Here is a 15,369-nt window from a genome sequence, read left to right as displayed (position 1 = left end):
TTTAGGAAGGGCTCTAAGCCAAACTCACCATGTATTGCAAGCAGCACATTCTGGATGGAACCCGGATGTTCCATTTCTACACATTCAAGGAACCGGCAACAAGCTTGCTCCCCCCTTTCCTGGATCATATGCAGCAATTTTTTACTTTTCTCCTTGGAGTCTTCCTCTGCTTCCGGGAAGTCCCAGTATTCTTTCCGTGTGATAATATAGCGAGAGTATAACACATGCAAAATGTTTCTTCCAAGAATTTCAATTAATTCTTTTCTTCCCTTGCAGATAATCTTCTTAGCAGAGATTGCGACTCCTTCCAGTGGCCTGTCGCAGAAATGTTCAATTTGTTTTAGGCATCGGGAGAGGGGAAGAAAGCCTTAGAATCTGGTTAGGATACAAGCTGGGCCTGAGGTCCCCCACCCCTGGTCTCCTGTCCTCACCGACCGTCTCGGCCATCTGTAATCTGACTCTCATCTGCCACCCGGAAAACGTGCTTAAATAATCCATAATGAAAAGAAACTATGATGTGATTTGCCACCACTTTAATAACTGTCAAGAATATATCTAGTCTTTGTGGTCCATTTTGCATCTTTCTCCAAGTTGTACCCCATTGCTTGGCCTTAGTGACATTTTCTGCTTGCAAAGCATGACCAATGGCCGAGCATACAGAAGCTTGAACTGGCTGATAGGTTCCCCTCTGGCCTCACACCTAAGATTTCGTCAAAGATGAGTCTCCCCACATTGACCAGAAAACTATTACTTATCACCCAAAAACTTAGCACAGTAACAGATTTGCCCATCCTTGTTTCTAGTTGTATCTCCCTCCCAAGGAAATTTCTAATGTTGCCTCATGCAAACTAACGTGAAATGCTTCCAGAACGGAGTCCTAGCCCTTTGCCAAGCAAAATAGCAATGAACTTACCACACTTTTTCCTTTCCCACCTCTCTCTGCATTCTGTCCACATCAGCCGGGCATGACCAGGTCATCTGCGGGTGGGAAAGATCCATACCAGTTGTTTATTCCCTCCCCCCAAGTCTTATTTGTTTAATTGCCCCCCCCCAAAAAAATTATTGGTGCAAAACAATTTATGTTCTCAATCTCCATCCAATGCCCTGGGCGGGGGGGGGGGATCACACTGACTCCCCACCCCCCCACCCCAAATATATAAATATATTTCCAGTGTGTATGGCAAGTGGGAGTGGAGTTGAATGCAGAGTCCATATAATGTCTGTATTGTCAAAGCATGCTTGACTGCATCTAAACCGCAGGGCCGGAAGTTGTTCAAAGGAGGCAGAATTTATCTGTGCAGCAAATGTTGGCCCCTTCAGATTGAGTAAACAACACAATTTCTCCTCCATGAATAGGCTATGGGTTTGAAGATTTTCAGTTTTAAGCAATAAATATTTTAAAGTAAAACTGTTACAGAAAATATTAGGGGGGAATTGTAAACTGTCTAGAGGAAACTGCATTTCAACTCACTGCACAGCAAATTTGTGGGAAATAACCTTTCATTTCCTGCCTTACTCCTTTTCCTTTCTTTCACAGAGTTTGGCTATTATTGGCATGGGCAGACACCCTTAATGGCATTTTGTGCCTCCCAAAAGCATTGGGCTGGAGACAACTCAATGCCACCTTGTAGAGGACAGTAACCTGGATAGTGAGCATATTATCTGAAGTGACCCTGAGCTTATTTTGGGGTACACATGTTCACTTCCTCTTTCTTTTTCTACATATTGTGGCTATTTGGTGTGACCCAAAACTTCTTGCAGGGTTCAAATCACCACATAGCAATGATGAGCATTGTTCAAAACCAATGGCTATTTATTCCCAAATTCCTTACCTTCCCTGTCTGCCTGTGGCTCACAGTCGATGGCTTCCAGAACTCTGGCCATCACTTCCAAGGCATAATCCAGGCCATAGTAGACAAGGAGCAGCTGGCTGAGGTCCGAAACACTTGCTTCCTCCATCAACTCCTTTAAGATATTCACAAAGCCCTTCTTGATGGAGAAATGGTAGAGTTTGCCCTTGAACTTCTTTAGCTCAGACTCCTTCAATATTTTCAGAGTGTTCAGTAGAATGGTATGTGAAGGCAATGCTCTTCTCACTGTTTTGCGTAATAATATTGATGGGAGGGGGTGTTTGGATCCAGTGAGCCCACATTTACCAGCATAAAATATAGTACGTATTCCCCTTCCCTTCCTAGCACTTTCAAAGTCAAGGCTGGGCTGAGTGGCAGGCGACATGCTTTGCATTCAGAAGGCCCCAGGTTCAATCCTGGACTAACTAGATCAGGGGTAGGCAACCTAAGGCACATGGGCCGGATGCGGCCCAATCACATTCTCAATCTAGCCTGCGGACGGTGCGGGTATCAGCGTGTTTTTACATGAGTAGAATGTGTCCTTTTATTTAAAATGCATCTCTGGGTTATTTATGGGGCATAGGAATTCGTTCATATTTTTGTTCAAAATATAGTCTGGCCCACCACATGGTCTGAGGGACGATGGACCGGCCCACGGCTGAAAAATGTTGCTGACCCCTGAACTAGATGAACCAATTCAGATATTAGATGGGAACTTCTGGTGTTCTAGAGTCTGGAAAGGCCTGCAAGCTTTCTGAACTTATTATAGTGGTAGCTCGGTTTAAGTACACAATTGGTTCCGGAAGTCTGTACTTAACCTGAAGTGTACTTAACCTGAAGCGAACTTTCCCATTGAAAGTAATGGAAAGTGGGCTTCCGGTCCAGCGCCAGCACCGATCGGCGGGGTTTTGTCTCGTGTCTGAGGCGACCCGTCTTCGCTAGGGGGGGGAGCAGCGAGAGCGACGCTGCGCCCCTAAGAACCCCGGGTAGAGCGTTCCGGGGGCGAATTTGCTCAGCGGAGCCCCAATCTGGACTCCCCAACTCCCCGGTAAGCTCTAGTAAGAGCCCCGGAGCGAGGAGGGTATAAGTAGCGGGGGGCATTTTGAGCGACAGCGTTACCCTAGCGGAGGGAAGCTCCGAGCCGGAGGCGGAGAGCGCTGGATTCTTCCAAAAGAACAAATTGGAAAACAAGATTGTAAGTAAGGTAAAGGTAAAGGGACCCCTGACCATTAGGTCCAGTTGTGACCGACTCTGGGGTTGCGCGCTCATCTCGCATTATTGGCCGAGGGAGCCAGCATATAGCTTCTAGGTCATGTGGCCAGCATGACAAAGCCGCTTCTGGCAAACCAGAGCAGCACATGGAAACACCGTTTACCTTCCCGCTATAGCGGTTCCTATTTATCTACTTGCATTTTTACGTGCTTTCGAACTGCTAGGTTGGCAGGAGCTGGGACCAAGCAACGGGAGCTCACCCCGTCACAGGGATTCAAACCGCCGACCTTCTGATCAGCAAGCCCTGGGCTCAGTGGTTTAACCACAGCGCCACCTGGGTCCCTAAGATTGTAAGTAAGGACTGCCAAATATTTTATTCGAAGCTAATTTGGAATTGGGAGAGAGAGGAAAAAAACGGAAGCCATCTCCTCCCACTGGTAACTTAGGACACAGTTAATAAAAATACCTGAAGTCGTGATTAGAAGATTTTTGTATTATAAAGATATCCTCAAAGACTTAAAAAAAGGAGAGAGTTCTCCCCTGGAAGCAGGGTAAAAGGGGAGAAGGACATTGGCTACTAAAATTCCCTGCAGAGAGAGGAAACAGAATTGGGAAAACCCTATCTCTTCCCGGGAATTGGTAGATCGGCAGACCAGCGAGTTTATTAAGACATTATAAAGGAGAAGAAAGAAAAGAGTCTTCAGATTTTGTGGAACTTATATTAAATATTAGTTTGGATTTTCATGTAATAGGATGTGGAGAATGCAGCCAGTTTGTTAAAATGTGACTGGGAAAATAAGCAGCGACCATTTTCCATCCCCTACGATAAGTTTTGACCTTGAAAGGACTGAACTATGTCAACAAAAGGGTATTCACCCAAGTTCCAGCAAATTGTTTTGAGAAGCTTGTGGGAACTGAGAATTGGAATACGTCGTGATGAGATACAACTGCAAGAGTTAAAACAACAATTACAGGTGGAGGACACTGACAATGATTCTTCAGACGAAGATAGCATAGAAATTGAATGGAAAGACAGTGACAGTGACAGTACAAATCAAAATGATGTCCACCCCGAAGGAAAAGAGGATTTCGTACAGCAAGAGGGTATGAGGAATACCCCTGTTTTGTGGAGGGAAGGACAGGAACTGACAGAATTTCAGAACACCCACAAGGAAAAGGAAAAGGACAATCAAAGAAGTGGAAAAACTCAGAGGGGCCACAACGATGCTTGGATTGCAAGACATTGGAAAAAGGGGGTGGGATGAAGGGAGAATGGACACGTGATTAATTGGATTGATTAACAGGATTGAAACTGGATGGTTGATTATGGACCTCGCTGGAATGGAGGGGGGTAACTGGGAATTGGGGAAGGGAGGGTATATTGAGGATAGTTATATTGTAAATTAAAATTGGGAATGAAAAAAGGGTTTAAAAGTTATGGAGGTGTATTTGAGGGAAAAATTAGGCAAGGGAAGAAAAATAGATTTTGAATAGGGGGATTCAAGATATTTTATGAAAGTGACAATAGTTAAGTTTAGAAGTTATAAGATAAAAGGAATATTATAATTAAATTAAGATCAGGAAAATTGTTAAAGAGAATTGAGATAATGATAAGGAAACTGTTAAAGAAGAATTAAAAATGAAGACCAGGGAAGGGGGGAGGTTGGGGAAGCCTTTAAAAAATTATGTTTATGGATATTGATTTGCTAATGTATTTTTCTTTTTTTTTCTTGTGTTTTTCTTTTTCTCTCTTTTTTTCTCTTTTATATAAGATAAGTACGGATAAATGGTTGGGTGGACACCCTCCTTTATCTTCCCTAGTTGCCTTAGGGCTCTCTGGTGGCAGAAGGGGGCTCTGGGGGGGAGGGGGAGGGAACAAATCCAATTATAAAATGGACTGCCTTTGCCTATCCACTTGCATGGATCTCCCTCGTGGCAGGAGGGGGCTCGTGGGGGTGGTGGAAGAAGGGAGTAGATATGTTATGTATGTTCTTTTTTTATTGTGCAAAATTAATTTTAAAAAAAATTTTTTAAGAAAGCAATGGAAAGTGGATTAATCCGTTCCAGACGGGTCCGCAGAGTACTCAACCTGAAGCGTACTTAACCCGAAGTAAAAGTGTAATTGGTTCTGGAAATCCGTACTTAACCTGAAGCGAACTTTCCCATTGAAAGTAATGGAAAGGGGGTTAATTGGTTCCAGACGGGTCCACGGAGTACTTAAACTGAAAGTAAGTCAAACCGAAGCGTACTTAAACCGAGGTATGACTGTACAGGCCTGTTGTTAAATATTTGCAGTGCTAAAACATGAGCGGAATAAGAGACTGCCTTCTGCATAGGACAACCCGAACCCCAAGTCCAAAGGACTGTGAGGCATTTCCTTGTCTTCATTTTTGCTGTTCTGTGTATCCTATTGGTGTTGAAGATATTTGTAACGCCTTACGGAGTAATAGTAACTCTTTACTCAAGTCAGAGGTGCCAACATAATCAAGCACATGATGCTGTGTGCGCGTGCACACCCACACACACCCACACACACACCATTTGAATGGCAATGCCCATCAACTTGGGGGAAGAGGCAGCCCTCAAATATTTTATTGGGGGAGGCCAAAGCAAGGGCATAGCCGGATTTATGTTAGGCGAGGACAGGACCTTTGTTGGGGAGAGGGAGAACCACTCTATCTGTGACGCAATTGGTCAGTTAAGTATTTTTATTGCTTGACTTGACTTGGCGGAGGCAGCTGCCCTCCTGCACCCCCCCCCCGCTACGCTTATGGCCAAAGACCTCCTCGGGCCCCAAGGAGGTGGTTTCTGTGTTTCCGATTGCTATCAACAGGCTTCGCATATGAAGGCACGTGCAGCGAGATGTGCTGCCAGGGGAGACTCAACTCTGTCCTGGGACGATCAGGACGCACACAGGTTTACCTGGCCTGGCGAAGGAGAGGACCTTGTCGGTGTCCCTCGGTGCGTCGGCCATCCCGTCTAGGACGCAGAGTGGTAGCTGATCAACAGGACTGTAAGGAGCCAAGCATCAGCCTCCTCCAGGATACTCTTCACGGAAATGGGCACAGCCTTTCAAGACAGGGATCCCGCGGAGTTTGCCCGCGAACTTCTTCAGGTCGCCTTCGCCCAGACCCGGCAGAGTCTTCAGCAGCCGGGCACCGGGGGGGGGGCGAATCCACCCGAGGGCGACTGGGCAGGGAGAAAGGGCAAAACCGTAGCTAGTTGCTGGCCCCTTCCAGCAACAGGCGCGAGGCTGCAGCATCGAAAAACAAGCAAGGAAGGAAGGAAGCGGGCGGGCGGGCGGGGCTGCCGTCCTCCGAAAGCACCGTCTCTGCGGCTTGGCAGATGCCGCTTGTTGAGGCCAAAGGTCTCGTGACACGGAAAGGGCGCCCAGCGAGAGACGCGTGAAGGCGAGAACGTCTGAAGTGGCCCCCCGGTACTCACCTTCCTGGCGGCGCTTCCGAAGGCCGGATGCGAAGCAAGAGCCCCCCCCCCCCGCGTATGTTATGGAGACAGTTTTTCTCACAAACCCAAGTTTTGGTTTTGGGTCTTTAGGAGAAGCTGTGCACCAGAATTCCATGCTGCGTCTTTCGAAACAGGGACCTACACCCACATCACGACACCTGCCTGATACGTCAGATAATTTTCACATGTGGTCTTTTTGATTAATTAAAATAGCACTCCTGTCCTACTATTCAGAAGCTACTCAACAACTTTCCCACAAGAGCCTCATTGCTCTCTTGATGACGTGCAGCACAGCATACTATTGCAAGCCATTGGAAGACTCTGATTCAGGGGTTAGAACATTTGCTTTGTATGCAGAAGGTCCCAGGTTCAATCCTTGGAGTCTCCAGCTAGGGCTGGAAAAGACTTTCTTGAAATCCTGGAGTCTCTGTCCCTCAGAGACAGCAACACGGAGCTAGAGTCTAGCTTGGTAGAAAGGAGCTTTCTGCACACCTGAGAGGTTTAAAAGACCTGCAAGTTTTCTGACCTTTCAGGTCCGTTTTAAAATATCTGCATGAAAGAAAAAAAAAGACCCTGCCTTCTTCTGCAAAGGACAAACTGAACCCCCAACTCCAAAGGGCTGTGAGCCAATTCCTTTCCACCATTTCTTTGCTGTTGGTGTAGGACCTAAGTCCCACCTGGGTAATAGGAGCAATGGAACCAACACAAAGAGGCAACATGCCAGGCAGGATACAGCAAGATTTATTTGTTCAGCATATGCTAACCAAAGGTGCAGTGCAATCAGCTCGCAACCTGCACACCGACTAGTGGATGCACAATTCTTTAATACAGCCACAAACAGGCAACAGCTGATTTCCTTAACTACAAAAAGCACATGTATTCCAAACTGCCATACACCCTTCTCCCTTCTTATCTGGTCCTGCGAGCCCAGCTTGTACTCCCCTCCTTCCTTTACTGGGTGTGTAGGGTATAGGGTAGGCATTTGATAACAGTTTGCAAGCTACGTGCTTATGGCCTCTTGCTTTTGTCACACTTCAAGCCCCTGTATACAATGTGCTGTGTATTTGAACCCTAAATACTATGCAACTATTTTCATATCAATTATGTGTGTCTTAAAATAAAGGTATTGGCCCTTCATTGGTATTTGTAATGGAGGAGAGAGCAACTTAGCCCACCCAGCCCAAATGCTGTACTCTTATCAGTCTGGAAACAGCAGGCGGATGCTACATGACTAGAAGTCATATGTTAACTCAGAACCCATCTGAGAGAGTGAAGCTTTCAGTTTCACATTTCACTTTCCCTGCTCTCTGCCTATAAATATAGGAGAAGCACAGCTGTTTACTAGGAGGTGAGAAGTCTTTCTGCTGCTCCTACAGAGAAAAGAAGGTAGGTTCTATTGCTTTCTACCTGATATGCAAAGCATACAGATCTTGTGTGGATGCTTAGAGTTTGTGTACATTTCACAAACTCTTCCTTATTAAATGGAATTTCCCATTGTGATAGATCCTGCCCTACATTTGGGGTGATATTAGTATCCACTGTGTGTCCAAATAGGTGGTCCCTTTAGTAGCATATCTATCTATCATCTATCTATCTATCTATCTATCTATCTATCTATCTATCTTGTGGGGAACAACACAAAAGAGAATATATATATATATATATATATATATATATATATATATATATATAGGAGATTGCTTGCATTGTGTTCTTACTATTTGAAAACCTATACAGGGCAATGAAAAATTGGTAGGCATAATAAGTATGGTTGCCAACTGATCTTTAAAAAATGCTGTGTTCTGTGTCTTTTATTGAGGTTTTTGCTGCGCAGGAAGAGGCAGAGAAGCATTTCACAGCACAGAGTGAATCACCACTTCCTACAGGTAGGTAGCCGTGTTGGTCTGACGTAGTCGAAACAATAAATAAAAAATAAACAAGTAAATAAAATTCCTTCCAGTAGAACCTTAGAGACCAACTAAGTTTGTCATGGGTTTATCATACCTGTGACAAACTTAGTTGGTCTCAAAGGTGATACTGGAAGGATTTTTTTAATTTTTTGTTTCTCCACTTCCTGTTAGCTGCAGATCCTCAGAAATTATTGAAAAGCATTAAAAACACCCAATCCTGCCCCTCTAGCATAAGCATGTGCCTCCAGTTGAACAACTTTTGGGGGGCAATCTCCCCAAACAAGCTCAACAACTTTTGGGGACCCCCCCCAAAAAAATCCTGGCTACTCCCAGAGTGGCTCAGATTGGCTGGCTGTCAGTACACTACCTGGGATGCTCCTCTGCTGGTGGGGGGGGGGGGTCAGCGATGAGACATGCAGGCACCCTGGTGGAGAAAACCAGCATGGGCCGTTGCAGCAGCCCTGTGTGGCCCCTACCCAGTGTGAGCAGCTCAGAATGAAAAAAGGCAGAGAGGGTGGGCATGAGTTGCAGGAGGAGGGAAAAAGGAGGGAGGGAGGGAGGAGGGCAGAAGGCAGAAGGGAAAGCAGTGAATGGGAGCAGGAAGCCAGCGGGTGGGCAGTTCAGGTACTCATCCAGGACCGAGCAGGGCCGCGGTCAGCAGTCCCGGACTACAGGGACAGGTCCAGTGGGAACAATGTCCAGTGGCGAGGCAGCAGGGTCAGTAAACAGTCCATGGATCTAGCCGGGTAGCCAAAGCTCAGGAACATGCCGGGGGGGGGGGAATCCATGAGGCACAGTCAAAGTCCAGTCCAAGTTCCAGGAGTCCTACATGGGTTCAGTGTGGCAAGGAGCAAGGCAGGAAGCAGGGCAAGGTCCAGGTCAGGAGCAGGGATGTGGCCACAGGCAGGTAGAGGTTAGCAACTGCGTTGCTCATGCAACTTGGGGCTGGGCTGGCTGGCCTTTATCTGCCCCGAGGCATAGGGCGGCCCCGATCCTCCAGTGACTCGCCTCTCCTGGAGGCAAGCACTCCTCCTGCAGGAACTTAGTTCCCTTTGCCTCTCTGCCCTGAGCCTCTGCAGCTCAGGAAAGGCGGGTGGGTTACCGGACCCAGGGGTAGCCTCAGCTTCCTCTGATGGGGCTGAGAATGGGACAACTGCAGGCAATGGGTCCTCCAGCACATCTGGGACCAGAGCAGACTCAGCTGATCCCTGCACCTGAGGATCCAGCACAGGTGAGGGCCCTTCAAGCTCCTGCCCTAGTCCTGGCTCAGCTGGATCTGGAGGTGGGGAATCCTGTGCAGGCTGAGATCCCTCAGGTTCAGCATCTGAGTCTGAATCCCAGGCCATCACACAGGCAGATAGATGGAGGAGGGGAGGCAGGCAGAACAGAACACACCTGACCCCAGTGGCCGTGGAGGAAGTCACTGGCAGAGAGTGAAAGGCAACAAAAAGAGAACATTTCTGGTCCATGGTCTTTTCTAGCTTCGGAGGCGCCAATACAGCCCCTTGCCAAGGGCTCAAAAATGTCTGGCAGAGGAGGGGAGGGGGTTTGTGGTGCAAGTGCTAAAAATCAAATTGCACAAATTAAATTTGCTGGTTAGCAACTGAATCCCACCCTAAAATAGCACGTCTGGAACCACCCACAGTTTGCAGCTGAAGTAGAAAAACAAAAATTCAATTTGGTATAAGACAACATTATTCTCTAAATAAAATGTTTCTTTCACAGACTGCTGCTTTCAGAGATTATGTCCAGCTACGAAATTATACGGAAAGGGAGAAAGCAATTAATTGATATACTTCAGAATAACATAGACTGTGTTTTAGATGAGTTACGCTCAGAGATTGTCATCACAAAAGAAGAATATGAGGGCCTGGAGAAATACGAAGACTCAAAGAAAAAAAGTAGAGAATTGCTCATTCTGATACAAGCAAAAGGAGAAGCCGCCTGTTGCCAGTTCCTGGAATGCTTAGAAGTCGCATGTCCTGGTTCAAATCATGCCCTGCATGTTCAAAAACACGGTGAGTCTCACCATTCTTCCCAAACCTTAAAAACGTTTAGATATATCTTCCTTCTTCCTTGTCATCACAACAGCCGTATGAGTTAAGAAACCACTTATCACTTTACAGATGAGACTCAAAATCCGCTCCAGAGTTTTGGCCACTCAGTGCTGATGTCAGAATCCCATCCAGGTGAGTTTGCAAATTGGCAGCAGAGGCTGGAGCTATTGGTTTGTTTTTGCCTTTTAAAAATCTATTTCTTTGAGGCAGGGCCAGGAAAATATTTTTCTGCCTAGGCTTGCCAGACTCAATATAGAGGACAGGACTTATGTGCCTTTAATTGCCCTGCTCTCTTTTGAGTCTGGAAACCTTAAAGAGAAACCAGCAGACCCTTTGCTTGGAAATTAAACAAAGGGTCTGCTGGTTTCTCTTTAAGGTTTCCAGACTCAAAAGAGAGCAGGGCAATTAAAGGCACAGAAGCCATGTCCTCTATTGAGTCTGGCAACCCTATTTCTGCCTGAGGGCTGCATTCCTTTCTGGGCAACCTTCCCTGCTGGTGGTGGGTGGGGCCAAAGGCAAACGTGGGTGGAGCAACAAATGCATTTTTTAAAAAAAGAAAAGAAAAAAAGACTAGTTTCCTAGTTCTGCTGGATCTCTCAGCGGCCTTTGACACCATTGACCATAACATCCTTCTGGACCGTCTAGAGGAGCTGGGAGCTGGGGGCACCGTCATACAGTGGTTCCGCTCCTTCCTCCTGGGCCGTGTTCAGAAAGTGGTGTTGGGGGATGAGTGTTCAGACCCCTGGGCACTCACTTGTGGGGTGCCTCAGGGTTCTGTTCTCTCCCCCATGCCTTTTAATATCTATATGAAGCCGCTGGGAGAGATCATCAAGGGGTTTGGGCTGGGTGTTCATCAGTATGCAGATGACACCCAGCTCTACCTCTCTTTTAAATCAGAACCAGTTAAGGCAGTGAAGGTCCTATGTGAATGCCTGGAGGCGGTTGGAGGATGCATGGTGGCTAACAGATTGAGGTTGAATCCTGACAAGACAGAAGTAGCTACTGTTTTGGGGGACAGGGTGTGGGGGACTCCCTGGTTCTGAATGGGGTAACTGTGCCCCTGAAGGACCAGGTGTGCAGCCTGGGAGTCATTTTGGACTCACAGCTGTCCATGGAGGCACAGGTTAATTCTGTGTCCAGGGTGGCAGTCTACCAGCTCCATCTGGTACGCAGGCTGAGACCCTACCTGTCCGCAGACTGTCTCGCCAGAGTGGTGTATGCTCTGGTTATCTCCTGCTTGGACTACTGCAATGCGCTCTATGTGGGGCTACCTTTGAAATTGACCTGGAAACTGCAATTAATCCAGAATGCGGCAGCTAGACTGGTGACTGGGAGTGGCTGCCGGGATCACATAACACCAGTCCTGAGAGATCTACACTGGCTCCCAGTATGTTTCCAAGCACAATTCAAAGTGTTGGCACTGACCTTTAAAGCCCTAAACGGCCTCGGTCCTGTATACCTGAAGGAGCATCTCCACCCCCATCGTTCAGCCCGGACACTGAGATCCAGCGCCGAGGGCCTTCTGGCGGTTCCCTCATTGCAAGAAGTGAGGTTGCAGGGAAACAGACAGAGGGCTTTCTCGGCAGTGGCACCCACCCTGTGGAACACCCTTCCATCAGGTGTTAAGGAAATAAGCAGTTATCCTATTTTTAAAAGACATCTGAAGGCAGCCCTGTTTAGGGAAGTTTTTAATAACCACTTATCACTTTACAGATGAGACTCAAAATCCGCTCCAGATTTCTGGCCACTCGGTGAATTATATTTACTTCTACACTCAACCACCTTTAAACAAACATGCCCTGCAAGTTCAAAAAAATGGTGAGTCTCACTATTCTTCCCAAACCTTAAAAGTGTTTAGATATAACTTCCTTCTTCCTTGTTATCACAACAGCCATATGAATTAAGAAACCACTTAGCACTTTACAGATGAGACTCGAAATCCACTCCAGAGTTTTGGCCACTCAGTGCTGATGTCAGAATCCCATCCAGGTGAGTTTGCAACTTGGCAGCAGAGGCTGGAGCTATTGGTTTGTTTTTGCCTTTCAAAACCTATTTCTTTGAGGCAGGGCCAGGAAAATAATTTTCTGCCTGAGGGCGGCATTTCTTTCTGGGCAACCTTCCCTGCTGGTAGTGGGTGGAGCCAAAGGCAAACGTGGGTGGAGCAACCAATGCATTTTTTGTGCAAAGACTAGTTTCTACACATTACCTTCATGTCATGCGGGGCCTCCGAGGGATGTGGCATTCAGAGGACTGAAAAGGAAAGTTCTTCCTAGACTGCCAAAGGGGAGGAGCTTGTAGAATGTGCTGCGCATGACCTCCCACTTACCATTCACCTGATGTCCCCAATGGCAGAACACACTGAGGCCAGTAGCAGCTTGGTGAAGACTGCCATCCTCAGCCATTTGGTGGATAGCCTGAGAGAGAGTGCTGGGGAGCAGTTGGTGGCCTGGGTGCATGTTGATACCAATGACATGGGGAATGTAGTTGTGAGGTCCTGGAAGCCGCAAGAGCAGACATGAGCAGCAGTGAGCAGCTGGTGCTCATAGTTCACCTCGTCCCTGGAAGGGAGTGCAGTTTCTGTGAGTAGGTGTAACCCTCCTTCCCCAGGCTGGCCCTGTTATGAGACAGGGTGAGGCAGGTACCTCAGGTGTCATGGGCTGGAGGTGCAGAGTGACAACAAGGGCCTGAAGGGAGAGAACTTTCTGGGCCCCCCAGCCTGCCCTACACCCACCCAGGTGACGTTGGCCCCATGTACCGTAAAGGACACTGTCCTGCCACCAGTGGGAATGTCAGATTCAACAGTCAGTCCAGTCAGGATACAGGGTGTGTGGCACTATCTTGCCCTTTTCCTCAGGCAGCAAAGTATCTTGGACCTGCGCTGCTTCTTCCCCCTTGGGGGATCATTGCAAAGCACTGTGTGCACACTGGCAGTGGCTCTCTGTTCTGCTCACCTCGATTCTGCAAAGCAAACCTGCTCACAAGTGTTTGGCCAGCAGAGGCGGCATTTGAAGTGGAGAGCCTGGCCTTTGGCCGCAGAGAGCTCCTCATCATCATCACAGTGGAAAGGGAATGCAGGGTGTGTTGGAGAGAGAGTTTTGGAAGAGAGCTCTTACACTCTAATAGCAGAATTAAGTAGAATTAAAACTGCATTATATTTACTTCTACTGTCAACCACCTTTAAACAAACATTCCCCCGCAAAAAAATAGGCTACAATAAATCACATACACTTAGCCATCCGACGGGCGCCCAGGGAGGCGGAGGTGGCAGAGGCTATGCACCGCCAGCCTCCGGGGCAGGGAGGCAGGTCGGGAGAGGCCCAGGTTGCCCAGGCGGCATGCTCACAGGCAGGCGAGGAGGCCTGGAGCCATAGCTGCCAAGTTTTCCCTTTTCTCGCGAGGAAGCCTATTCAGCATAAGGGAAAATCCCTTTAAAAAAGGGATAACTTTGCAGCTATGCCTGGAGCGGGAGACAGGGCACACGGGGTCCAGGGCACACGGGGTACCTCTCTCCTCTGCAATCACCTCCTGGCCCTGGGAGGGTCGGGTCCAGGACCCTGGTAGGCCGCATCTGGTCCGCGGGCCTTAGTTTGGGGATGCCTGTCCTGTATGATGATCTCTGTCAAGAGATAGGGGAAATGTGTTCTTGTAACTTCTTCTCAAACTTTCAATACCATCTACCATAGTATCTTTCCGGAGTGGCTGTCCAAGCTAGGAGTGGGTGGCACTGCTTTGCGGTGATGCTTAGGGGGTGCTCTTCAGCTCCACGAAAGCATCAATGTGGAATTCCTCAGGGTTCAATTTTTATCTCCTTTGCTGTTTAACATCTACATGAAACCACTGAGTAGGACCATCCTGAAACAGTTCAGGACCACAAAGCCTCTCCCCATAGAAAGCAACCGAGTTCCTGCAATCACCATCTTCTTGAGCAGGCATCCCCAAACTTCGGCCCTCCAGATGTTTTGGACTACAGTTCCCACCATCCCTGACCACTGGTGCTGTTAGCTAGGGATCATGGGAGTTGTAGGCCAAAACATCTGGAGGGCCGCAGTTTGGGGATGCCTGTTCTTGAGCCTCCTCCATGAGAGGTCTGGAGGGAGGCAAAATGAGAACGGGCCTTTTCTGCTATGGCTCCCCACTTGTGGAATGCTCTCCCTAGGAAGGCTTGCCTGGTGCCTTTGTTACATATCTTTAGGCTCCGGGCAAAAGCATTTTCCTTCTCTCAGGCCTTTTGCTAATTAAACAATCCATGGCCTTTTAAACAGGAGGGGGATTTGTTTGTTTGTTATGGTATAAGATGACCCCCTAATTTTCAAGTTAAAATATAGAGTTTGGTATATACTCACCGTATAAGATGACCCCTCTCCCACCGCACACCAAATTAAAATTAAACATCAGATTTGATTTCAATATGGTTATTTTAATTCAAATGCTTATGACATGCAGGTACCAGTACTTAGCAGGAAAACTGTCACTTATAAACATAAGCCACTGCCAGCAATAGACTCACGGTACAAGCGAAACCTTGTAAAAGTATTGGGGCACTAGGACCCAGAGAAGCCGTGTTCGCTGTGACTGAAGAACCAGCCACCAGTACTATTGCTCTCTGGTACTGAGCAAGCCTAAATCAAATTAAACAAGCACTGAATAACGCAAATAAGCAAAATGGAAATAGAGAGAAAATATGCAAGCTCGAAAGAGCCTGCATAAACTCCCCAGCGCCACGTGCAGTGCCTCCGCACAGCAAAAGAGGGCAAGCTGCTCAAATGAACTTGAGGAAACAGAGGGCTTAAAAAAGGAACGAACAGAGCAAAGCCAGCTGATCCCGGCACTGCCTAGGAGCAATGAGAGCAATGAGGGGAAGAGAGCAATTGAGCA

General features: G+C 47.5%; 2 protein-coding genes across 13 annotated transcripts in view; one reads left to right on the top strand and one right to left on the bottom strand.

Annotated features, from left to right (window-relative positions):
* The window catches only part of LOC118078987 (NACHT, LRR and PYD domains-containing protein 1a allele 5-like), a 43,955-nt gene that overhangs the window by 8,260 nt on the left and 20,326 nt on the right, over positions 1 to 15,369 (bottom strand). The window contains exons 1-4 of one of the 9 annotated variants that reach the window (XM_060281754.2): positions 5,985 to 7,734; positions 1,833 to 2,096; positions 914 to 978; positions 29 to 315 (exon numbers count right to left, since the gene is read on the bottom strand). The exons of 1 other annotated variant lie outside the window; for it this stretch is intronic. In XM_060281754.2, coding sequence (XP_060137737.1) covers positions 29 to 315; positions 914 to 978 — 352 coding nt within the window. In that variant the 5' untranslated portion in view covers positions 1,833 to 2,096; positions 5,985 to 7,734. Of the gene's footprint in view, positions 1 to 28; positions 316 to 913; positions 7,735 to 15,369 lie in introns of those variants that run through there. 7 more of the 9 variants (XM_060281755.2, XM_088655455.1, XM_088655458.1 and 4 more) reach the window with 7 other exon arrangements.
* LOC118095527 (interferon-induced very large GTPase 1-like) overlaps positions 7,871 to 15,369 on the top strand; it is a 212,668-nt gene continuing 205,169 nt past the window's right edge. For 3 of the 4 annotated variants that reach the window (XM_088655418.1, XM_088655420.1, XM_088655419.1), the window contains exons 1-5: positions 7,871 to 7,913; positions 8,347 to 8,413; positions 10,163 to 10,455; positions 10,564 to 10,626; positions 12,208 to 12,312. In XM_088655418.1, the coding sequence (XP_088511544.1) occupies positions 10,182 to 10,455; positions 10,564 to 10,626; positions 12,208 to 12,312 (442 nt within the window). In that variant the 5' untranslated portion in view covers positions 7,871 to 7,913; positions 8,347 to 8,413; positions 10,163 to 10,181. Of the gene's footprint in view, positions 7,914 to 8,346; positions 8,415 to 10,149; positions 10,456 to 10,563; positions 10,627 to 12,207; positions 12,313 to 15,369 lie in introns of all 4 variants that reach the window. The other variant, XM_088655417.1, reaches the window with a different exon arrangement.

The sequence above is a fragment of the Zootoca vivipara genome, chromosome 12, assembly GCF_965207765.1.
Source record: "Zootoca vivipara chromosome 12, rZooViv2.hap1.1, whole genome shotgun sequence".
Lineage (NCBI taxonomy): Eukaryota > Metazoa > Chordata > Lepidosauria > Squamata > Lacertidae > Zootoca > Zootoca vivipara.
This window is presented reverse-complemented; position numbering and strand designations above follow the sequence as displayed.